The sequence below is a fragment of the Acipenser ruthenus genome, chromosome 10, assembly GCF_902713425.1.
Source record: "Acipenser ruthenus chromosome 10, fAciRut3.2 maternal haplotype, whole genome shotgun sequence".
NCBI lineage: Eukaryota > Metazoa > Chordata > Actinopteri > Acipenseriformes > Acipenseridae > Acipenser > Acipenser ruthenus.
The window spans coordinates 36,434,872-36,459,341 of record NC_081198.1 but is presented as its reverse complement, the minus strand read 5'-3'; the positions used below and the strand labels follow the sequence as shown (position 1 = coordinate 36,459,341).

The 24,470-nt window shown below is 39.2% G+C and overlaps 1 protein-coding gene and 1 long non-coding RNA gene across 2 annotated transcripts; both read left to right on the top strand.

Annotated features, from left to right (window-relative positions):
* Nucleotides 1–548: 548 nt before the first annotated feature.
* Nucleotides 549–4,371, top strand: LOC117401055 (frizzled-7-A-like). The gene has a single exon (XM_034001470.3). The coding sequence runs from the start codon at nucleotides 1,459–1,461 to the stop codon at nucleotides 3,139–3,141; it is 1,683 nt and encodes a 560-aa protein (XP_033857361.2). The 5' UTR covers nucleotides 549–1,458; the 3' UTR covers nucleotides 3,142–4,371.
* Nucleotides 4,372–11,882: 7,511 nt separating this feature from the next.
* LOC131738177 (uncharacterized) lies at nucleotides 11,883–21,294 on the top strand. The gene is made up of 3 exons (XR_009329719.1): nucleotides 11,883–12,105; nucleotides 13,204–13,756; nucleotides 21,159–21,294. It is a non-coding gene; the product is annotated as an uncharacterized LOC131738177 (long non-coding RNA).
* The last annotated feature ends 3,176 nt before the right edge of the window (nucleotides 21,295–24,470 follow it).

Genomic DNA, 24,470 nt, shown 5'->3' with positions numbered 1-24,470 from the left:
ACTGACTGGAGTAGTCTACCTATGATTCAAGCGTGCCGTTAAGTCATTGGGTGTTGTAACTTTACAGTCGCAGTAGGTTGTACTGTAAAAGGTATCTGTAATAATTATGCCACTACTACAGCTTTCCGTGTTACCTCCCAAACACACTGCATTGTTCTGATATGTATTGCACTTATCCGGCATTTATTTTATAAAGAATGCACGTTGTACTCAGAAAAAGAAGGTTGCATATACACCCACAACCAAAAGTGTACATATAACACCATAAGAAACGGTTGGTACAGAATTAAATTGTATTAAGTGTTTAGAGCATTAATTGTATAATTAATTATCTCTTGCGATCTGTCCAAGCAGTCAGTTTAATCATCATATTGCATTTTGTGAAAGTCAAAAGTCAGGAATACAAAAAAAAAAAAAAGTTTCAAAAAAGATCCATTGACCCCACCCTCTTCGTCTTACTCCGGTATCCAATCATCTGTGGCTTGTTAAGAAAACAAACTTAGTGATTGGTCGGGGTGTTGGTTTCCAGGCTCCCCGCGGGGAGGTTTCTTGCTTGTGAATGAGGGGTACCTGGAAACCGATGTAACATTATTGTGTGTTTGTTACTCAGCGTTCCAGTATAGAAGTCTGTGTTGTGCTGAGCGTGTCTTGTGCAGAAGTGCTGAACAGAAAGAGGCGTTACAGTTAGCTGCAGGATTGCAACCCCGGAGAAATCATTTTGGAAATGAAATTCCACTACGAGAACATGCCGTGCAATCTAAAGCATTAATCAAAGAACTTAATTTGCTTGCCTGCTGCTTCTGCTGGAAAATTATTTTGAAAGGACTTGAGTTGAACCGAAGAAGCAGACCGAACGGAGCGAGGGGATATAACAGATGATTATGCTTAACTTGCAGAACAAAATATTGTAATCTTCAGCTCAGAAACGCGGAGGATACCGTCCTGCTTATGTACAAAGTATCTGGAAGCAGCCCTGCCACCATTTATTCAGAAAAATTGGGGATCTGAGAGAACACGGACCGAACAGTGCCAGTTAAGCGACCTTTTAACAACAAAACGTACTCGAGGATAGAAAGTTTGAAAGAAAAGACCGATCGTATACTTTTAACTTGTGTTTGTTTCTCTGAGTACTCAAACTTCAAAATCTATAGGAACTTTCAAAGAAGAATTAAAAAAAATAAAATAAAATAACCCGCAAGCCGACACGAGCTTCTGCAACCCAGATAATGAAGATTCCGCTGAGTTGAGCCTTGCTGTGAAAATGCAATGAAGGGTTATTTCAAACGCATTTTCATCCAAGAACATTAAAACAACCGTGTTGACTTTTAATTTGTTTCAGGAGCTACATTTAATTGAAAGAGGGTTTTTTTGGTATATATATATATGAGAGATACACCGGGACATTTTTGTGCTTTTACGGTTTGAACAAACAAAAAAAAAAAACACCCCTGACTAAATATGTCGATGTTTAAGAAAGATCATTGCTGTTCCTGGACTGTGTGTGTGTTGGCTCTGTGTGCCTTGTTCAGCCCGCAGAAGGCGACTGGACAGTATCACGGAGAGAAGGGCATTTCAATTCCAGAGCACGGGTTTTGTCAGCCGATCTCAATTCCGCTGTGCACGGACATTGCTTACAATCAGACCATCATGCCCAATTTGCTGGGTCACACGAACCAAGAGGACGCCGGACTGGAGGTGCATCAGTTCTACCCTCTGGTGAAGGTCCAGTGCTCTCCCGATCTCAAGTTTTTCCTGTGTTCCATGTATGCCCCGGTCTGCACTGTTTTGGAACAGGCAATTCCGCCTTGCAGGTCTCTGTGTGAGCGAGCCAGGCAGGGCTGCGAAGCGCTGATGAACAAATTCGGATTTCAGTGGCCGGAGAGACTGAGATGCGAGAATTTCCCTGTGCACGGCGCAGGGGAGATCTGTGTCGGGCAGAACACCTCGGATACCGGCAGCCCGACTCCTTACCCGTCCCCCTACATTCCAGACCTGATCACGCTGCCACCCAACACAGGCGTCCGCCCAAGTCAGCCTTTCTCGTGTCCAAGGCAGATCAAAGTCCCCACATACCTGAACTATCACTTCTTGGGGGAAAAGGACTGTGGCGCCCCCTGTGAACCAACTAAACAGAACGGGCTGATGTACTTCAGAGAAGAGGAAGTGAAGTTTGGCAGGTTGTGGGTTGGCATCTGGTCCATCCTGTGCTGCGTCTCCACACTGTTCACTGTACTCACCTACCTGGTTGACATGAGGCGCTTCAGATACCCAGAAAGACCCATCATTTTCCTGTCCGGCTGCTATTTCATGGTGGCAGTGGCCTATGCCACTGGCTTCTTCTTGGAGGACAAGGTGGTCTGCATTGACAAGTTTGCGGACGATGGCTACAAAACAGTGGCACAGGGGACCAAGAAGGAAGGCTGCACCATTCTGTTCATGATCCTCTACTTTTTTGGCATGGCGAGCTCCATCTGGTGGGTCATCCTGTCTCTTACCTGGTTCCTCTCGGCTGGAATGAAATGGGGCCATGAAGCCATTGAAGCCAACTCCCAGTACTTCCACTTGGCAGCCTGGGCAGTGCCAGCCATCAAAACCATCACCATCTTGGCTATGGGGCAGGTGGACGGGGACCTCCTGACTGGGGTGTGCTACGTTGGCATCTACAACGTGGATTCCCTGCGTGGCTTTGTCCTGGCGCCCCTGTTTGTCTACCTCTTCATCGGTACCTCCTTCCTCCTCGCCGGCTTTGTCTCCCTCTTCAGGATCAGGACAATCATGAAGCACGACGGCACCAAGACGGAGAAGCTGGAGAAGCTGATGGTTCGGATCGGAGTCTTCAGCGTCCTCTACACTGTGCCAGCCACCATCGTCATTGCATGCTACTTCTATGAGCAGGCTTTCCGGGAGCAGTGGGAGAAGACCTGGCACAAGCAGACCTGCAAAAGCTTCGCGGTCCCCTGCCCTGGGAACGACTTTGCCCCCATGACTCCAGACTTCACAGTTTTTATGATCAAGTACTTGATGACCATGATTGTGGGGATCACTTCCGGGTTCTGGATATGGTCTGGGAAAACCTTGCAGTCCTGGCGCAGGTTTTACAGCAGACTCAGCAACAGCAACCAAGGCGAGACCACTGTATGAACTTGGCAATCTCGGTTGGCAAACCAGAACAGTACTGCAGCAACTGCTAACTGAGACATGCCCGGCTCGCCCAGGCCAAGCCTAGGCTTTTGTATCAGAAAACTACCACCATAGTAATAATCATGGCCTTACCATCCCAATTTATGTAACAGGTTTTAAACTGTTTAACCACAGTATGACATTGCAATTTTGTGGACTGTTAACAACCAATCAGTATTTGATCAGCAGTGGTCGAAATGTGGTGTTTTTGGGAACAAATGGTCTAAGACAGCAAAAGAAAACTGACTTAAGTTCCGAATTTGTTTGTTTTAATGTGAAACGCTGTCATTTTGCTGTTACTGTGCCAAGAAATGTAATGCCTGTATCTGCTGCCAATTTAGAGCAAATTGGTTTACACATCCAGTCACTGCATAATACATGGGGAGATTTGGCTTGATGGCAAAATGTTCTTAATTTTAACTGAACAGTCTAAGAATTTCCTTTATTCTAGGAATTCGGCTATTTACAGAGCTGCACACTTTTGTTAGGTCTTTTTTTTCCACTGTTCTCTCGAGCAGAGGGGTGAGGGTCCAGAACAATTTGTTTGTGGAGTGTGTACACTTTTTTTTTTTTCTTTTAGAAAGCAAATGTATTTTAACACAAAGCTACGACACTTCTTTTTGATTCCAAGTGCTGATTTGTTGACCCTGTATCTTTATGCAGTGATAATGATCATAAATTAATATTAAGATTCTCATCCTTTTTATATGAAGTTTCTATAACCCTGCTATACTTCAGTTTCCTCATACATTAATACAGTTCATTTAATAAAAAACTGTTTCTTTATCCAAAAAGATTTGATTTGGTAATCAGTCATCTTCTTGCCATTAACATGTGAGAGCTTAAAAAGTTGGTTATCTTTTTAAGTTGGAACATTAAAATATTATAATTATACATATGGAAACTTTAGCAAGAAAAAGACAATCCTCTATATCCTATAGCACAAACTGATGGGCATTTTAATGTTCATTTTTTTTTGGTCGTACCAGTTTTTTATACATGTGTATAGCTGTAAAAATATGCAAGCAACTACAGTGTAAATAATGCTTCACTTTTTTTCTTAAAGAATATATATGTATTTATGAAGTCATTTTGCTGGTTTTTACTTGATTTTTGTTTTTTAATACGGTAAGAGACCTGATTTTTATTGTACTTGTACAGTTTCACTGAATAAAATGATTAGATTTTTAATCTCTCGCATGTCTCTCTTTTTCTGTTTGAATTTAATGTGTTCATATTAAAAACAGTGGTAGGTCTATTTTTATAGTTAATGTTTATTAAAGAAAAGTATGGATTAAGATTGGTTACATACACTTAAGTTGAAGGTTTACCTTTTGTTTTATTGTTTTAACAATTCAATTTGCTTTAACCAACTACCGGTCATGAACTTTCATGTGGAGTCACACTGGCAAATAATTTCGTTCTTAATAGCCTACCTTTTTATTTATGTATTTTATTTATTTATTAAGCAACCTAGTGTGATGTTTCATTTAATGGGGGGGGGGGGGGGGGGGGGGGGTGAAATCGATCAGACAGTTTGCTGTGGTATTGAACACATTTTTACTGGATGTGTTTGTTTCAAATGCTGTTGCCTAATGCCCATATCAAAGGAGTTCCAATGGTATGGTGGGGAGAGTGATTCGGATTCTACAGAGGCAATCGGTCAAAATCCCTTCTTTTCAAAATAATTATCTAAAAATGTAAAGCAGATCAAAACCAAGAATTCTTTTTTTTTTATATCGATTCAACTGTGTTGCTGAAATGTAGAATTAACGTTAGAATGAAAAAGGAAACCGATAAGAACGCTTCCATGTGGAGTTGTTAGCCTAAGCTAGTGTTAACTGCCAAAAACAAAAAAAAGCAGACGACTCAGTGGTGTTTTTATTTTTTTTCTGGCTTCGTGCATGTCTCGGTTTGCCATGAAGTTTAGGAACCAATTAAGGACAAAGTGAAATATTGACACAAATGACAGGCTCCGTAATTAAACAGAAAAGTTTTCAGTGTGTCAGTATATGGAAGTCCCTGCCAAACACCCGAGGCGTGCTGAGAAGGGGAGGCAGCAGGTTTGTATTGCAAAAATACCTCTCTTTTTAAAATGTGACGCTTGCAATACATTGTATGTTAACTATCTATTAAAACAACCATTGTGTGTATATCGGTACATTCTGTATGCTTTTTTTGTTTTAAGTCTGAGACAGCCTCGGAGCCTTACTTTGATGGGACCGCCCGATTACAGAACCGCTCTATAAAGTAAAAAAAAAAAAAAAAAGGTAATGTACACATGTCAAATAAATCATTGCTTAAGATCACGTGCCTTCTGCAGTGTAAGCAATACGCGATTCTATTGCCTGCTGTTCCTAACGGTCATTTTAAAGACTTTAAAACAAACAACGCTTTCCTACTAATGTAACCTTAATACTTTTTCGCCAATAGAGACGACAGCACGCGATGTTGTGTTACATGGAAATTCTAAGCAAGTCCTACAGGCACTGCAAATAAACAGTGTAATTTTTTTATATTATTTATTTAACGGTGTTTCCGCGGTGTATTATACCTTGTTTTAATTAAATTATGTCTCGTATGCAGATAATAGGCTCCCACGCGGGTTGTCATGAAACTAAGACCTTTGCTAGAAAATGTGTTCTCAGCTGGAAAATGTAACATGGGGTCCCGTGTAATGTTCTGCCTCCACTGAAATTAAACTTGTATTGGTCCAGTCAGTTACTAATTTAACCCGCGACGCTAGGTGTCCGACGCCGAATGGAAGACATTAAATCACTTCCTGTAGTACAAGTAATGTAAGGCTCGTCTATTATTTTGCCGTTATGTATGGTTTCAGGATACCATACCATCAACAGTGTATCTTGATGTTTTTGGATGAAAGAGCTGTTAGTGAATGGTTTACCGGAGCTACCGAATTATCAACCAGTAAATGCGAGTGGGTCGACTGGTCAAGGTTTTATTATTATTATTATTATTATTATTATTATTATTATTATTATTTCGTGGTTTGAGAAAGGATTGTTGGATTAAAAGGAAAACAGTACAGCACGTGGTCCCCACCAAAACAAGAAAACAAAACAAACAAAATAAACATTTAAAACTCGTGCCTACACGATACAGAACATGTTCGACATAATGTGTGTTGATAAAATGAAATCTCTACTGATGGTGGCGTAGAAAATAAAAATTTGAACGACAGCATATAACGTGGCCAGTCATGACTTATGTGTGTCTGCTGTATCTCGTCCTCCAGGCACTGTAAGGTGTATATTTGATTCACGTCTGTCGTCCCCCTTGTAGTTTACATTGTGTAAATATCATGTGGTATCGTTTTACTATTTACACATCTAGTCTGTCTGGGGTTTAAAAAACAAAAATGATCTTCAACAGTCTACAAAAGCTGTCTAAAAGCTATATTATTTCGTGCTGCAATTAAGCCTGTAATTCCAAAATTGCAACCACCCTAGCAGCGGGTAGCCGAGTGTTCAGTTCGGGGCTGTCCAGTCTCAAGTTGCTTTACACGCTCGCTACCATCTTTGTGTTTGCACTACACGACAGTTACGATTGAAGAACGTACGGAATGTTCTTGAAAACGGTGCTTTACTTTCCAAGGGAAAATACCAATTGCAACGCAGCGACTACAATGGCATCATTGGAAAACCTAAAACATCCATGACATATCACCTACTGGGAAGTATACAAGAATAATGAAATGCCGTAGCCTGCTGTTTAGCCGATGTGCAGTTTAACTCCCTGTTCCTGTAACTGAAGTAGTCTGGCTACAGAATGCACTTTACTGGCGGCGCATCAATACATACTTTCGATTCGCTAGAGGGTCAGCATTTAAGATACACTAGTAAAGCTATAATAAATAACTTAATAATAACAGAAAGATGATTTTAAGCTTTTTTTAAATAAAAGTTGTTTTTTTTACCTGCTTTGATGTACGGGTTGCCAATGGTACCCCCTTCCCTAGGTATACCTTGAATACATGTTCATAATATATTTATGATCTGTGAGTCATGTATGTGTTAGATGTATGATACTTACTATTTGAAATTACAGTTAAAACTGTAAGTCGCCCTGGATAAGGGTGTCTGCTAAGAAATAAATAATAATAATAAATAGGTAGGCTAAGGAATCCTCATCAAGGAGGAATGTGAACCCTGTGTGATGTTGGTGGGAAACTTAGCACTGGCCTGTAATAATGGTATTATATGTGTAGCTGCATCAATGGTTGCTCACTGCATTTGGGTTCCTATCTAATTTTTTACAATTTTTATTTTATTTAGTTTTTTTTTAAGCATAAACTATTTTTGAAACCGTGGGGGCCACAGCAGATTTTAGTTTTTATGTTACATTTTATGACATGTGCTCAATCTTGAATGTTTTTTTTAAAACACCTTCTTTCACTTTGAACACATTTTTATTTGTTTAAATGCCTTATAGTGTATTTACACTGCGATTTGAAACAAATACCACAACAAAAATTAAAGGGGAAGGAAGCTGTGCAAAAACATTCAGGTCTGCTAATAAAAAAATAATTTAAAAAAAACCAAAAAACATTTGACGTTTCAAGACATCTGAAATTAGTTAGTCTTTGAACTCGCCGAGAATGTAGGCGTATACCTGCACTTCCAAGTAAAGGAAATATAATTTTCCAGTGTCACAGTGTATGGTTTTTTTCTTTCAATTGATCTTTCATGCAATGCATTGCTGTGGGTTTGGATTCTCGCATCTGAGAAATTATTTTGGCAGGTCTTCTGCTCCACGTGATGGAATTTCAGTTTCTTTGCCAGGTTGCCTGTTTGTAGATTTCCTGTCTGCTGGCGCCACCTTGAGGATCCAAATGTAATAAATTCATCGCGTTCCTGGAGGTCTGACTGATGGTTCTTGCCATGATGATTGAATAGGAAAAAAAAAAAAACAGACTACGTGAAGGTGGATTACGTAACGGTTTGTTTTTGCAATTTAAAGACGCAATTCACTAATAGCTTACTCAAATTCTGCGTTTGCAACACTAAACACACTTTGTTGTTTTTGAAAGCAAACACATGCGGAAAGTAGCAGTTCACAGTTTAGGCTTGTCAAACTTTGGATGAAGTTCTCTGAAGTAATCATTTAGATTAATCATTGTACAGCATGCAGAGTTTAAACAAAACTGCCGGTAATGTGCTGATGTTTTATTCAAGTTACAGATTAGCAATGTAGCCTCTCTCCCGCTCTTCTGCTCTACATCGTGTTTTTGTTTTTTTTCTTTCCGCCAGACAGAAGCAAACAACTTTATTACCTAATTTTAGACAAGACCTCTCTAGCTTATCATTCAAATGTATACCAAACTTGCAAAGAAATTGAAGGTGGATCTAAAGGCATGGGCAATTAAATGTATGTGTTGTGCATTCATGAGTTGGGTCATTTCAGGTGGGAGAATGCTTTGGGGAAATATAAATTCATGCAATAAACTGTAAATGTGCTGTGATATTTCTTTATGAATCCATTAATATATCATTAATGAGAAGTGCAGTCCAAACACATATTACACATCCACGTGTGACTACTTCATTTTTCAATACATTAATATTTATCCTGGCTAAAAAGTTCATTGAATTATGCGCAAAGCACACTATGTTGCTGGTTCAAAATGTTCAACAAAATTTAAACAAAAAAATAAACAAAATGTTCTTAGATATGTATGGCTAAAAAAGTGCAAACATTTAAGATTTCAAAAAGCACGGGCAAATTACAGAACACCAAAAAATAGCATTAAAAATCTCACTGGAGTAATTACAAGACAACAGAAGAAGGACATCCTCCACAATACTGTTTAAGTAACAATGTTTTTATTGTACCGACTGTAAATTAATGTAACTTCCTTTCCAGTAGCAGAGGCACACTGATTGAAAACACTGGCTACAGATTAGTCTACCTGAGACGTATGCATGTGCAGTATATGAGTCTCGTACTATCTACCATGTGTTTATGTATATCTGCCTACAGTCGACGCTGAGTAGCATATTTCTCTGAAACACGCAAACCACTGTTCCTCTGTATTTACCAGTTAATTCGAAACCACTGCACTCCTTAGAGGAAATATCCATGCGGCTCCAACCAACACCATAACTTCACTTCAAGTATTTATATGACGTCATCCTTTGATCCTCCAGTACATTCATTTTACATCTCAACTGAGAAGTAAGAAAAGACAGCAAAATGGATCAACAGCAGCCAATCCCAGCGAATCACAAGTTTTCCAAATGAACGCAGTCATTTGCATGGAAAATAATACCTCACAGACAGTTTATCATAACGCTGTAATTCCATCAAGAGGATCCAAGAGAGAAATAAAAAAAACACGACTGAAGCTTTTTTTTTATGATTCCTCGTGTTTACCTTTAAACTTTGATTCAAAAGACAATTTTGTTACATAGCAGACATAGCTGTATTGGTTTTATACATAGTAGTGAGATAAAATAGTTAAACAGTGAAAAGTCTTACAGAGTATACCTATATTATAAGGGTGTATTGCATGTGCTATCTTCAGTAAACTGCTAAACTGTCGTTTTGATTACATTTCATCTAGATTTAAATGTTTTTAAGTGACAGAAACACCTGAAAGTGTGAGTTGGTATATCACTAACTCAACACTTTTATCCTGTCTCCTGTGGTGATGTTTGTCTCTGGGACATAATAATTTACATTACATCAACAGGAAATTACAAAAACCTGTTCTGTTTTTTAAAATGTTAAGTATTTTTAAACATACTATTTAAAATAAAACTGGAGAAATTAAACCAAATGAGGTCTTTTAATTTTGTTAGGTCTCATCTGAAAACAGCCTTTTTAGAAGCATCAAAATCTGTTGCTAGGCAACGTGTAGTCTTCATTGGGCCAGACTAGAAACTCTAGACACTCCAAGTGCTGGGCTGCATTTTTAATTTACTGGCATGAGCGAGATTGCACTGAGAAGGATTTAGACTGCACATTCTAGCACTGTAGCCACAGGCTACAAGAAATGAGTTACGGTGCATTTAGAGGGCACTCAGTTAATTAAGTTTTGAGAAAAATAAATAACAGGCTTATTTGCCTTTCAGGCTAATTTTACATCAAATTAATGCAGCAGTCTTTCTTTGCATATCTTAAATATAGCAATAAATTTAACTTGTAGCAAGACCTGTAATGTAGGAATTTAGATAGACTGTAAAATATTAATATTTTATCATGGAAAATCATTACCGCAACGGTAATAACCTTGTTATCTGTTTATTTATAAAAACTGAAAGGCATGTTTGGCGGTTTGTAAGGATCTAAACCTTTTTTTGTGTGTTTTCCAGTGCTTACCCAATATACCACTGTAATGATATTTAAATATGATTTTGGGAACCCGTTTCTGACAGAGATACACTTTCATCTTACCTGATAACCCGTGCTCTTTGTTTGTCTTCAGTTTACCTTTGTAAACGTGCTATTCTGTATCTACTGTACAATAATATACTGTAAATGACCGCCTGGTAATAGTGCAAGTTTGGGTACTTATTAGCCACATTAGTAATAAAAATCAGCAATTAAATTGTCACCATTAGAAACAAAATTTAAGGAAAATGGGAAATTCCTTATAGTTGGATGGTGTTTGGGGATCAGACCAGTACTTGAACTTTGAGCAGCTGTTAGACAGGCACCAATAAAGAATGCCTTCACAGTTTATCATTCAAGCACTGATACCCGTCAAAGTGGAGGTGCTGTAACCGGGTGTTAACTTTAAAAAAATACATATTATAATTTGCTGAAATAATCACACTAAGTAAGCAGTGCTGGATTTAGAGCCCGAAATCCAAAGCAAGCACTACTGAAGACATCTATCACAACATGTGCCTGGGTGTTAAAACTTTATTGCTATTGATTTTTTGATGTAACTTGAATTATATATATATATATATATATATATATATATATATATATATATATATATATATTAATGTATCACTTGAAACCTTCTATCAAAATAATTATAAGCTGCGATTGTGCCATTATAGAGAATATCAGAGAGACCAGACGGTTTGGCGATGATTGTTAACTTTGGGGTACTCGTATGACTTTGTGTTGCCTGTATGGGGATGGTTAGCATTGCTGAGGGGGTGTAACCAAGGCGGATTCCAAGGTTTCACAGCAGGCATTGCTTTGTTATGTCAACACAGATATGACACTTCAATCAACTTTTGTAGTGCTGGTTTACATTTTCATAAATTACCTTGTAGAATTTTCCATACAGTTTTAGAACAACAGACAGCGACTGAGTCTCTGTACCTGAAAACCGAGGTTCTATCCACAGTATTAAGAATTCTGACGTACCTTTCCCAGCAGTTTCTTACACTGTGTATGACTGCAACACTTGCAGTAGCTCTCACCCACTACACCTACCTAATCACTGGCTGTAAACTACAACAAGTGTTCTGGCAACAGCACAGCAATTTGAGATAATAGTAACGGAACAAGCAGGTTGCCAATGAAATAAAGAACATTGAGTAGAAAGGGAGGTAGTTGTGCTCACAGGAGGTCTATGTTTATTGGTGACTTGAATCAGAAGTTTAAATTTGAGCTTCTTTCTTTGGGTATCTTGAAAACTTTTTGTGTCTGCATTTTGGGGGGAAGGAGGGAGTGGAGGGGCGGGGGTCATTTTTTACTCGCTGCCAAGGCAACAGAAAAACACTTTTAGCACAATAAAGGAAGCACACTGGTGCTCCTAGGCGCTAAGAGCTGGCAACAACATAAACAACAAAGTAGGAGCAATATCAAAATGACATGGACCACAGGACATTTGAAAAAACAAGGAGAATTTAGTACAAAATTCCTACTACAACAATTAGGTTTCTGAGGTGCTCTGCATTTACTGGGGACAATGCAAACCTGCGCTTGGGTGGAATGCGGGTAAGATAAGTAAACTTTCCTTCATGTGCTGCAGTTTGTTGTTGCAGCCCCAAGCGACAGTACTAGAAATGGCTGCTAAATCATTCAATGAAATTGTGTTTGTAGGCATGTGTGTCAGTTTGCTACTATTGCCTTTATCAACTACCTATGAGCATAGTGCTGTTAAAATGATTTTCATTTACAGTATAAAACTTATTACAAATAAAGGGGTTGTTAACTCACCAGTAGAGGAAGTTAAGGATCTTGAAACTCTCGTCAGTGGTTTTAAGCATCCTAATGTCATCCAGTACAAAAGTAAACGTATAAAAAAATATATCTTCATACAATTTTTTTTTTAGTTAATAGCAGTAATACCCTCTGAAGCTATACTTGCTAGATAATTAGCAAGTGTAGCAGCAGTGTGGGCAGCAGCAGTGTGGAGTAGTGGTTAGGGCTCTGGACTCTTGATCGTCGTGGGTTCAGTCCCAGGTGGGGGACACTGCTGCTGTGCCCTTCAGCAAGGTACTTTACCTAGATTGCTCCAGTAAAAACCCAACTGTACAAATGGGTAATTGTAAGTAAAAATAATGTGATATCTTGTAACAATTGTAAGCCGCCCTGGATAAGGGTGTCTGCTAAGAAATAAATAATAATAATAATTGACCTGGTCTTATAATAAGTGCATTTGTCGTTGGCCTGAATTGCTTACTGAAATAAAGGTTAATTATGTAGATGAGGCAAGCTCAATGCCCTTACTACTTACTTCTATGGAATGGAAAGTAACCTGAGTTCCTTGTTTAAATATATTACCCACATTTGTCACCGCACTACTATGCAGGAAAAGCTTTATAGTGTCATAATAATAAAGTGTTAAAATAATAGGTACACATTTCCAAAATACCCTGTTGCTTTTTTATTTATTTATTTTATTTTTTTCAAAGGCCTGTATCAAAATATATGGCTGGCTGGTTAGATGACATTTCGATTTAGAGCCCCTAGGCCTTTTTCTTTTTTAATGTTAGTTTGTCAGTTTGAGTGACAGTATTACTGATGCAACTCATCACACCAAAACCGCCTCGCTTCAGACTCTTTATGTTTTAATCATTTTGATGCTTTCAGATTTGAGAGCAGATTGGGGGAGACGTTCGCAACATTTTGAGTTCAGAACTCATTTCAGGTAACCTTGTCAACCATTTGCCGGTCAGGATCTATGCAGTGGAGTCGAAGGCTGAAGGAAGAGACCGAAGAGTCAGAAAGGATCAAAATGGTCAATATTTACAGTCCTGTGGAAGGGTTTCCAGCACATGGAGAGCGTGCAAAGGTGAAGGGCAGGCCTGGAGGGCAAAATGAAAGAGCCCACGCAAGGTTCACAATGACCAGGGGAAGCTGGAGGTTTATTTTGAACCGGAGGTAAGAAATACCAAAACAGAATTGCACAACCACATTACAGTGTTACATGCCCGAACCAACACCCCTTAAAACCTACAGCACGAGGAAAGGGTCTCTTATCCTTTACTCAGAGGACTTGGCCTTGTCATCATGGCAACCTGGCAGGCCAGGCAGGAAGAGGAAAGGCCTGCAAGGCCATGTGTGGTACGGACAAGATATGGAACTGGAGCTTCATACCCTAAGGGACCTGACAGCAGCCACCTTGGCTTATGGGAACAAACAGGTTGGTCAGCAACAGGAACAACCCTTATGAAGTTTACTGCAGTACAAAAGCATAGTAAATTGTGAAAGCACATGAAGTAAATCATAGATAAGTGTAGTATGGTAAAACCCACAGTAAATATCTATTGTATTCCTATACTGGTAGGGTTTGTATTATAAAAACTGATATTTTTAGTCCCAAGCTGGTATTGGTTCATTGTAAAAAAAAAAAAAAAGAAAACAGAGTGTGTACCTGTTGAAAACCTCTGTGTTAGGGAAATAATTGTGGTCAAGATATATAAAACAAATTATCAAATGAGCTGTGATGTTATTATTTTCTGTATAACAGAGTTGTTTAGGCATAACCAGCAATGAATTCCTTTTATAGAAACATTTTAAGCTTACTGTAATGCTTAACATTGGTAACCATAGAGACCAGGCCAACTTGGGCAATCAACCAACTGGGCAGCAAATTAGGTAGAAGAATAGGTCAACAAATGAGCCAGACTGGACAAAGGCCTACACACTGAGGAAGAGTTGAGAAGCCAGGAAAGTAGGTGGGCTGAATCTGTTTGTGTCGTTGGATTAAAGGCTTCCTTTTATTGAATTGTCACTATGGCTCTAAATCCAGAGGCTCTCATACAGAAGCCAGCCAGGGAACTTGTATTTACTTGCTGTACCTAACAGTTCCACATATTGGGCAGGTTGTGGATTCTTCCAGTGAAGAATGCTGCCGGAACATCCATGGCTCCAGGAGCATCTAGACAAGAAGTGGGCTGGCTCATACCTTCAAGCTTTGAAAAACACAATGGGTATCATCCAGGGCTTCCACTGTGTAGAATGGGATTGGGGTCTGTTTTTTTTTTTTTTTTTTTTTTTTTAAAGCAGTATAATGTTTAATTAGCTTTTGACCTTTAATTCCCTTTCAAGCTAAAAGGAGAAATTGAAATATATAGAGGCTACTCCATTAACCTTTCTAGAGGGCTGTAGTTATTCCACAAATTAGGATAGCTGTGTTGTTTACGGCGATCCTTATGATTGTTTAAACCTATATTTTACTTTCCTTTGCGCAAACTCTGCATCTGCGTAGCATAGTGGTGTAATATGGAACAGTGTGATTCACCCGGTCATCCTGTCATTGGATTTGAAAGAATGCAAGATATTCACTCAGGATCACCAAATGTAATTATTGTATATTTTAGTGGCCTTAAATATCGATACTACTACTACTACTACTACTACTACTACTAATGATAATAATAATAACAACCACACTTAAGATAGATTGCTGTATATGCCACAAATATCTGGCCAGTAGTCTGGATGTGGTTATGTGGTATTGCACATGTAGTTGCCATTGCCAGCTTTAAATCTTTAAAGCATGTGTGTCCCATATAATAAATAAGTGGCAAATCTCCCAGGCTATGACAGAAATTGTGGTCATAAACTATATCTGACAGCGCATTCTGACTTTTGAGTCGTAGCAGGAAGGTTTTCACATTAGGGTCGCTGAGATTTGCGGCGATGGGATTCTGACCATTTGTGTTGGATAATTTCTTCTTTCTTTTTTCACTGATCTGAAAAATCTTTTGTAATTGAACAGAATTGTTACATGTACCACCTAATTCAATGCCCAGAGTACTTAACGCAATGCAACAAGGGGTCAACTTTACCCTGAACCCACCCCCCCAGGAGATCTTCATTGCAGTCCTTGGTGGTGAATTACGGGTGCCATAAAGCTACAGAGTAAAACAAACATATCTATCATTTTACAATCCCAAAAGATGGGAAATTTTGACCTTCAAGATAAGACACTGGTGTACTATAAACTCTCTTGCTTGCACAGACTTGTCTTAATGATCATATCAGTATTTAATCAAAGACTTTATCACACTGAAGGGAAGGCCACAAATTGTGTCTTGAATGTTTCTTTATGTTCATATCACCATGAGATCACCCTTAAAGCCCTTTTGGTGTTCTTCGGAAGGTTTAAAGAAAAAGGTGTTCATTCACTTAGTTTACATAGTAAACATAGCTCTCTGGAGTTTCAAATGAAGCTCTACTTCAGACCCCATGTTGTTTGCCAGCTGAGTTTCATAATTGAAACAGAACGTATTTCATAATGTCTTACCTGTAACCAGATGAGTGCTGTTAGTTATTAATTTTCATTATGAGTGAGGCAAACATATTCACAAAGGACATACTCAGTATAGTTTATTGTGTGATATACCTGGGTTCCAATTGTCATAAGTGATCTTATTTTTTGTCATTGTCCCCTTGCCTTTTTTGTGATGTGTGCTCTAATTCTTAATGGTTCTTATTTTAGTGAAGCACAGGCAAGCAGGGTAAAGCACAGATAACAAAAGCAAGGCATAGGGAAATGCACTATACTGTAGTAAACTTTTTCTAATGGTACTTTTTTGTATCTATAAAAAATACCTTCACATGCTCTTCCTGTCTGGCTATGAAGATTGTAGCCTGATACAGACAAGGAAGAATGGCCGTCATCTGGTGCTGCGTGCAGGAAGGCTCATCTCGAGTTAGATTTCAGCTGTGGAACCTTCTAAGAAGCATGTTCTGCTGGCTTCAGAATGTAAATACACTGTTCCTTAATTAAACCATTCGTAGAGGATGAAGCCTTTTTAATTCCTTGCAATCACTGTGTGGTCCTGGCCACAAGAAACAGTACACTGGTGCATTGTTCTGTTTCCTGAAAGAATAGGACGCACTTCGAAAGATTGGCCTGTCGATGGAGCCCGTGTTTGGGATGTAATTTCATGCAAGAGGAACCGGCAACAATAATAAGATGTTGAGATTACCTAGACAACGGAATCAATTAGAAACGATTCAGATGTAGGCGTGAGGAATTAGAGGGGAGGTCAAACCAAAAAAATAAACAGATAATCTTTGGAAGCAAAGATAAAAAGGATTTAACTTTTTTTTTTTTTAATGGAAACAAACCTGTTTTGCATTAGGCTTTCACAACAGATGTTTATATACATTTCCAAAACATGATAAAAAAAAACATCCATCCTGATGGTTTTTGTTTTTGTTTTTCTTGTGCAGTGCTATCAAATGAATCCAAAGATTTCAATCTTAGCATGTAAAGCGGAAGACATAACTAAAAACAAATCCAAAGTCACCTCATTTCTTGTTCTGTTTTTATTTTATTTGTTTTGTTTTTCACTGTGGACAAAGTAAGTCATTCCATGGTTACAGACATAACTTACATAAACATAAACTAGAATGACCTCCAGTGCATGAGCACACTTTTATATAGAACTACTGTACCACTTGTTTCGAATTCTTTAAAGGTGAAAGGCTTTAATACAAATGTTTTATTAAATGGGATCAGAAACATTACTTGACTTAGTGGGGGGAAATTTGATCAACCTTTGAAATCTAGTACTGTAACACTCTCTAAAAAAAACAGGCTGTGACTTATCACAGCATTTATTTTCCTAATGTAATAGGATAATAACTTTATAGATGTAAATTCCCAAATCCACTATTGTCTATTGTTGCTGCTTTGCGAGTACCCTCAGAACCATAACCTACAAAATTCAACAAGCAGCCTTTAACCTGCCTGAGCCAATGCGTGATGGATTTCATCTTTAGTAATATACTGCTTAAAGGACATATAGCTACAAGTGTAATTTAAATCTTCAACCTTTTTATGATTTTAGTATGATATTAATTTCAACATTAGAATGTTCTTTTTTAGGTATATGTTGTTCTCGCTAGTTGCTGTACGTATTGTTGCTAATTTCTTTTTTTTTTATATATAAAACTTGTTTAGAGATTTGTGTCCACAAATACTGCCTACTGTCCAAGCAAGACGCTTGCAAATATATGGCCCTCTCAACTGCCACTATTACCAAAACACAGAAAAAAAGCAACTTTTAGAGAGACATTCGTTTACACATAAGTAGTGTTCAGCATGACGTTCCGCAGATTTGAGGTGTGCAGAAAAGAGAAAGGACTTTGGCAGCAATCCCCACCCGAATAATTAACCAGGGCATTGGATAACAAATAACCCATCAATGCGGATTGGCTTTTAAAAAGGGATTTGCAACGGGAGGCAGCAGGAGTAAACAGTGAGAATGAGTCAAGGAGTGTTCATTAGGGCCTGTAAGGGACATACGCATGAGGAAATGAAGTTACTCTCCCCAGGGGTCACATGAGAGGAATCTTCAGAGTTGGAATTTAAAAGCTGGATTTTCAGGAATCCAACACGCAGCCCCACTGCCTCCACACTATAAATACATGTCTATAAGAGAGTGAAACATCTTGCTATGTGTCCGTTTGAGGTAGTGGGTGTTGGACAGACACAGACAAGGCGAGATGAAACCATAGAACCATCCATGAGCCTGACGTCCCAAGCCAGATCATTCTGGCAGCACTCCCTCCAGCTGTGATTCAAATACCTAAACTCTGACAGGATTACAACTCCCTGTCAACTCAGCAAATAGAAATGACATGAACAGCAGTATTGCTCTTTCTATGAGACTTTTGTCATATTTATTCGATTAAATATACTTATTCTGATTTTTAACCGCATCCTGGCTGTGCGAAGTAGGCCAGTCTTCACATTGGCACAGGCGCTCCTGTGGGTTAGAGAGGTAAAACCGGCAGGGATTGTTTCTCCTTATCGCTCTACAGCAAACCCTGCTGGCCAGGCGCCCAGTGTGGTCAGGGCAGACACCTGCAGGGCTGGCCTTTGTCCTCCAGAGGTCGGTAGCTCGCTGATATGCGCTCCTGAGTTCCTGGGTGAAAAAGGAAGCTGGCCTGGTCGTGGAATCGGAGGATATCCACTCAATCTTCGGGTCTCCTGAGCCAACTGGAGAATTGCTGCGGTGAGGAGAAAAGGGATTAGGCATCCGAAATTGGGAGAAAATAAGGGGAAAAATTATAATTGGACACACTAAATAAAAAATTAAAAAATACACCTATTTGTGGTCATTCACAAAAAAACCAGGGAAACAGGAAATAATTAAACACCAAAAGGTTTAATTTGTAGTCTAAATACCTATTGTTTTGGTCCCATACTGGTAGTGGTCTATGGGACTATTCTTGAACTGCAAAGCTGGAAAAGGAGAGGAACCACTGGGTATATGTGTAGCCATATATCATAAAATCAATATATCATCCATAAACCATAACTTCAACACTCAGTGGTAGAATATATTGTATTACTATAATTCCTTGAGAAACATTTCTACTACAATGAGAAAAACTTCAAGTCTAAACGTTTGTCAGAACTTTACCTCGCTTTTTTAGAAATACTACACAATATGGTGTTTTACTTTCACTATAAACCTCATAGTAGTACACAGCTTTGATAAGTATGTTATGGTCTGTTATGTTATGGCCTGTATGGTAATGCCTAGGTTTGTTTGTCTTTGTTCCTGGTAGGAAGGTAGGCAGAAGGTCCAGCCTTTCCTCCACTTCCTTAGTGAGGAGCTGGGGGACAGGCAGATCCGCCTGGGCTACTCTGCCAAGAGGTACCTGGCCTGCCTCTCCCAGACCTGGGACCCAAACATCATGCACAAGCTCAGAGACACAGGTCTGTCTCCATTACACGGGCACTGCTGCCGCCATCTTTGCTGATTGTTAGAACAGGGGCCTTGCAGTCTTTCAGGAAATAACTGGGAAACAAAGACGCTTAAAGTGTTTAAAACACAACACATTACATACCATAAGTTTCTACTTCGTTGTACGTATTTCTGCAATATCTTTTTCAACATAATGTCATGCATATTGATAAACCTGTTCCCGCCCTTCTGATGCTGGCAAAGATGACAGATGAACCAATCCAAATTTGTGAAAGAAGTTGGGGAAACAAATGAAATGTTTCTGACTGAACAGGTTGGAGTCAAGCAGCCGATGTTGTGAATTTAGAAGATGTTTTGACACGAAGACCCGTTGCATAACCTATATAAAACTAAAATAACTGGTCAAAACAGATTTATGACCAGGGATATGTTAATAAAAATATAAAACCAATCACAATTATATTGAAAATTATATTGCAGGAATACATACAACAAAGCAGGAAACTAGGGAAAATAATGGGTTGTGTTTTAAACCCTGCAGTCTGTTCAGTAACATTTCAACACAGAATCATGGGAAATGCACCACCATGTTTCTAATTGTGGAACTGCAGCATTCCAAGCTGTCCAGTTTTCTCAGTGTGTCCAAAGTGTTTTTGACTATTTTGGTGCAACATGATTTGTATAATTTGACATTTGAGTTTCTCCCATTGGTAGTTGATACTGGTAGACATTTTTGAGGGACACACACCTCTAGTTCAGATAAGAGAGCAGCTCTACTGGATTCTACTGTATAAAGCCATTTTAGACACTGTCTAATAATCAAGAAATATGTTCTGTTGAGTGTATGATATGACATTCAAAATACAAGGTCCATCAAAAGGGAGATCTTTCAGGGTAAAAGCTGTTCTTTCTGGAAACAGAACAATGCACCAGTGTAATGTTACTTGGGGCCATGCCTCAGACTGTGATCGATAGAACAGGCTGTCTCCCTCTCTGCCTTTCTTACTCTCCTCTTCTTATCACTGTTTCAATAACCTTATGTAATCTAGATGCTCCATACTTTTCCCCTACCCAACCTCTCTCAGTCCATAAGAACAAGCATTGCCTTATGGACAGGAGGCCGATCTGTTGACCTTTAGGCCAGGATGTGTATGGGATCTTTCCCCTGTTTGATGGCCTGTTCTAACAATTACAGCATCTTCAGTCAAGCATACCGTGTGATGGAAAGAATGAAAGACAACTGCAATACTCTTGCTAAAGGGGATGCAGGAAATAGAAAATTGATTGACAGAAAATTCAAATATACTTTTCCTTTACTAGATATATTGCAGTACATGTACATTTACAAACACATGTGTCCACTGGGTGTGTGTTATACAAAAATCCCCATTGGAAGTACTTTATAACAATATTAAGCTACTCTACCTACTGGAATATATTGTTGCTTCTGTATCTGTAATTTTGACCTTTCTTCAGGGACTGTCACCTTAAAAGCATCAGGTGTGTAAAGCACCAAGTCATGTACCTGCATGCAAAAAATAAATTACATTCCACTCTTTCTAACATTCAGTTATCATTTGCCAAAAAAAGACGTCGCAGCAGAAGAAAAAGAAAGGAAAGCTTCAAGGTGTAGACACAAGGAGGTAAACAGAGACTGTGGGCGCTGTCTTTCATGTTCACTGGAAAGATTGGCAGGTTGAAACCTAATATTAAGAGCAGCCTTTTGAACACTTCATTGGAAAAGCCCATTGTGTCGGATTTGGTCACCCCTGAATGTATTTGCAAGCCATTCTTTTCAGAGCTCCAGGTGCTCTGTGTCATTTCATGCTTTGCTGAATCCCAATAGAGACACTCCCTTCTCCTATCCAGAGAACCCAGAACCACAGTTACCAGTATGAGCTCTCCACTGCTCCCTGGCCCTATAAAGCACTCCCAGGATGCCTGCCAACCCTTGAGACGGTTCATGAGGGTTTTCCATGCTGGCAAGACAGTGGAGGTCTGCCTAAACCAGGTATTGTATTTATAATGACTTCATCACTAGATTACAGCTCTCCAGGCAACAAGCTTATGAACTTTGAGTGCTTCTTTTTCTGATAAGCAGACTTATTAGCATGTGTATTGCTTGGTCATCACACTGCATTGCTACTGTGAAGCAGGCCAATTTAACACAGATACTGCCTTGCTGATTTGACTTAAGTTCTGCCATCCACTGTCGAGAAGATACATAAACAAATAATAGTGTTATGGGTTTGTTATATAAAGCAAAACAAGAGACCCAACGCTCTGCGGGATGCTTGAGATATATTCTGTCGACAGCTTATTGTTTTAATGCCTGTAGGAACTTTAAATCAAATTGATGAAGGCTGTAATAAACATAAATGGAAGACACTTACAGAAATGAATCCCTCCATATGTTCTACACGAAAGAGCCCCTTGAGACAAAAATATTTTTCCTTGAAACAGCGACTGTCTCCGTTACCTTCCATGTGGGATTGTGTAGGGCCACACCCTGTATCTCAATACTGTCCCAAAGCTAGTCAGAGAGTGCTGTATATTGATTTTGACATGTATTGGCTGGTTATGAGGGATAAGAAACGTGAATGGGTCTCTGTTGTTCTGAACAGCGTATTCATTTCCACAAGTACATCACTTCCATGCCTCAAGGCTTGAGTATTTTATTCCCTATTAATTGTATACACCTCTGCATTGTCCTTCGTTTCCTTCGTACACCGCGATAACCTATAACTGTTGTTACCTGATAAACAAGTTAAACAGCTAGTAACAGCTGGTTAATTTAAAAAATGTATTTTTTTATTTATAGTGTAAGAAAAACACATTTGAATAACTTATACAGTAGGATGTGATTTCATGAAACTTTTCTCTGTTGAAACATGAGTATTTTTCTCTGGGGCTTAAGTCATGTGTTTTGATTATTTATAAGGGGATCAGTCTTGTGTGTCACATCTATTGACAGTGAAACAGAACCAGCTGACCCTTCTAGAAACTATTAAAAGGAAATGTAGGCAAGAGCTGAGGGCCCAGCTGCAGAGAAGGCAGCCAGGACAGCCCTGTTTCCTGTGGTGAGACCCAAAGAGATAGGCCTGGAGTGGAGTGGGATGGGAACCACAGAGAACATGGACACAGAAGTCAGCCATGATCACGGTAACTTGCTGTGGTTGTAGATAATCCCACAAGAAATTTACATCACACAGATTTCTTCTATGGAGCTTTCTCCAATTGCTTAACATCGTCACGCTACACAGGCAGCAGTGTGGAGTAGTAGTTAGGGCTCTGGACTCTTGACCGGAGGGTTGTGGGTTCAATCCCTGGTGGGTGACACTGCTGCTGTACCCTTGAGCAAGGTACTTTACCTAGATTGCTCCAGTAAAAACCCAGCTGCATAAATGGGTAATTGTATGTAAAAATAATGTGTAAAAAATAATGTAATTGTATGTAAAAATAATGTGATATCTTGTAACAATTGTAAGTCGCCCTGGATAAGGGCGTCTGCTAAGAAATAAATAATAATAATAATACTGTGGAGTGCCGCCATCTTAGGAACAAATAACATTACCACATAAAAACGGTCCTAGCCATTTTCGCCTGTTTTGTACTATTGTTAGATTTGTGCCTATAACTCTTTAACTATAAAGGTTACAGGTACATGGCAAACATGAAACAAATGTGCACACACTACTAGTCTTTCATAAAAAAAAAGTGAAATAGTCAGAAACTCACCCTGTTCAATAGAGAGAAAACACAGAAAAAGAGACGCTTTTTAGAAAAGAAAAGAAAAATGTTGTTTGTAAAAAATATTTTAGCATGACCAGCTCAAATCTGAAATCTGAAACTTCAACATGTAGGGAACATGAAAAAAAAAATGTGAACAAACTGGATAATAAATAAGGGGATTATGGCCATATATACAACAGGGACCAAAAGCAACCAAAAAAAAACGGATTCATTGAAAATGTGCAAAAGAAAACAAAAAGAAACATAAACCCATTCAAATTATTCGTCCAAGGCACCCTGATCATGTAGCACAAGATGGGGCTGTTCACTGTGGCTTGAATGGCCAGCAAGGCTACTTAACCCTAACAGCGCTTGTCTTGTGCATCTGATCCACAAACACGAAAAACAAATATACAGTACTGTGCAAAAGTTTTAGGCAGGTGTGAAAAAATGCTGTAAAGTAAGAATGCTTTCAAAAATAGACATGTTAATAGTTTATATTTATCAATTAACAAAATGCAAAGTGAGTGAACAGAAGAAAAATCTGCATCAAATCAATATTTGGTGTGACCACCCTTTGCCTTCAAAACAGCATCAATTCTTCTAGGTACACTTGCACACAGTTTTTGAAGGAACTCGGCAGGTAGGGTCCCCCAAACATCTTGGAGAACTAACCACAGTTCTTCTATGGATTTAGGCAGCCTCAATTGCTTCTCTCTCTTCATGTAATCCCAGACAGACTCGATGATGTTGAGATCAGGGCTCTGTGGGAGCCATACCATCACTTCCAGGACTCCTTGTTCTTCTTTACGCTGAAGATAGTTCTTAATGACTTTTGCTGTATGTTTGGGGTCGTTGTCATGCTGCAGAATAAATTTGGGGCCAATCAGATGCCTCTCTGATGGTACTGCATGATGGATAAGTATCTGCCTGTACTTCTCAGCATTGAGGAGACCATTAATTCTGACCAAATCCCCAACTCCATTTGCAGAAATGCAGCCCCAAACTTGCAAGGAACCTCCACCATGCTTCACTGTTGCCTGCAGACACTCATTCGTGTACCACTCTCCAGCCCTTCGGCGAACAAACTGCCTTCTGCTACTGCCAAATATTTCAAATTTTGACTCATCAGTCCAGAGTACCTGCTGCCATTTTTCTGCACCGCAGTTCCTGTGTTTTCGTGCATAGTTGAGTCGCTTGGCCTTGTTTCCACGTCGGAGGTATGGCTTTTTGGCCGCAAGTCTTCCATGAAGGCCACTTCTGACCAGACTTCTCCGGACAGTAGATGGATGTACCAGGGTCCCACTGTTTTCTGCCAATTCTGAGCTGATGGCACTACTGGACATCTTCCTATTGCGAAGGGAACTAAGCATGATGTGTCTTTCATCTGCTGCAGTAAGTTTCCTTGGCCGACCACTGCGTCTACGGTCCTCAACGTTGCCCGTTTCT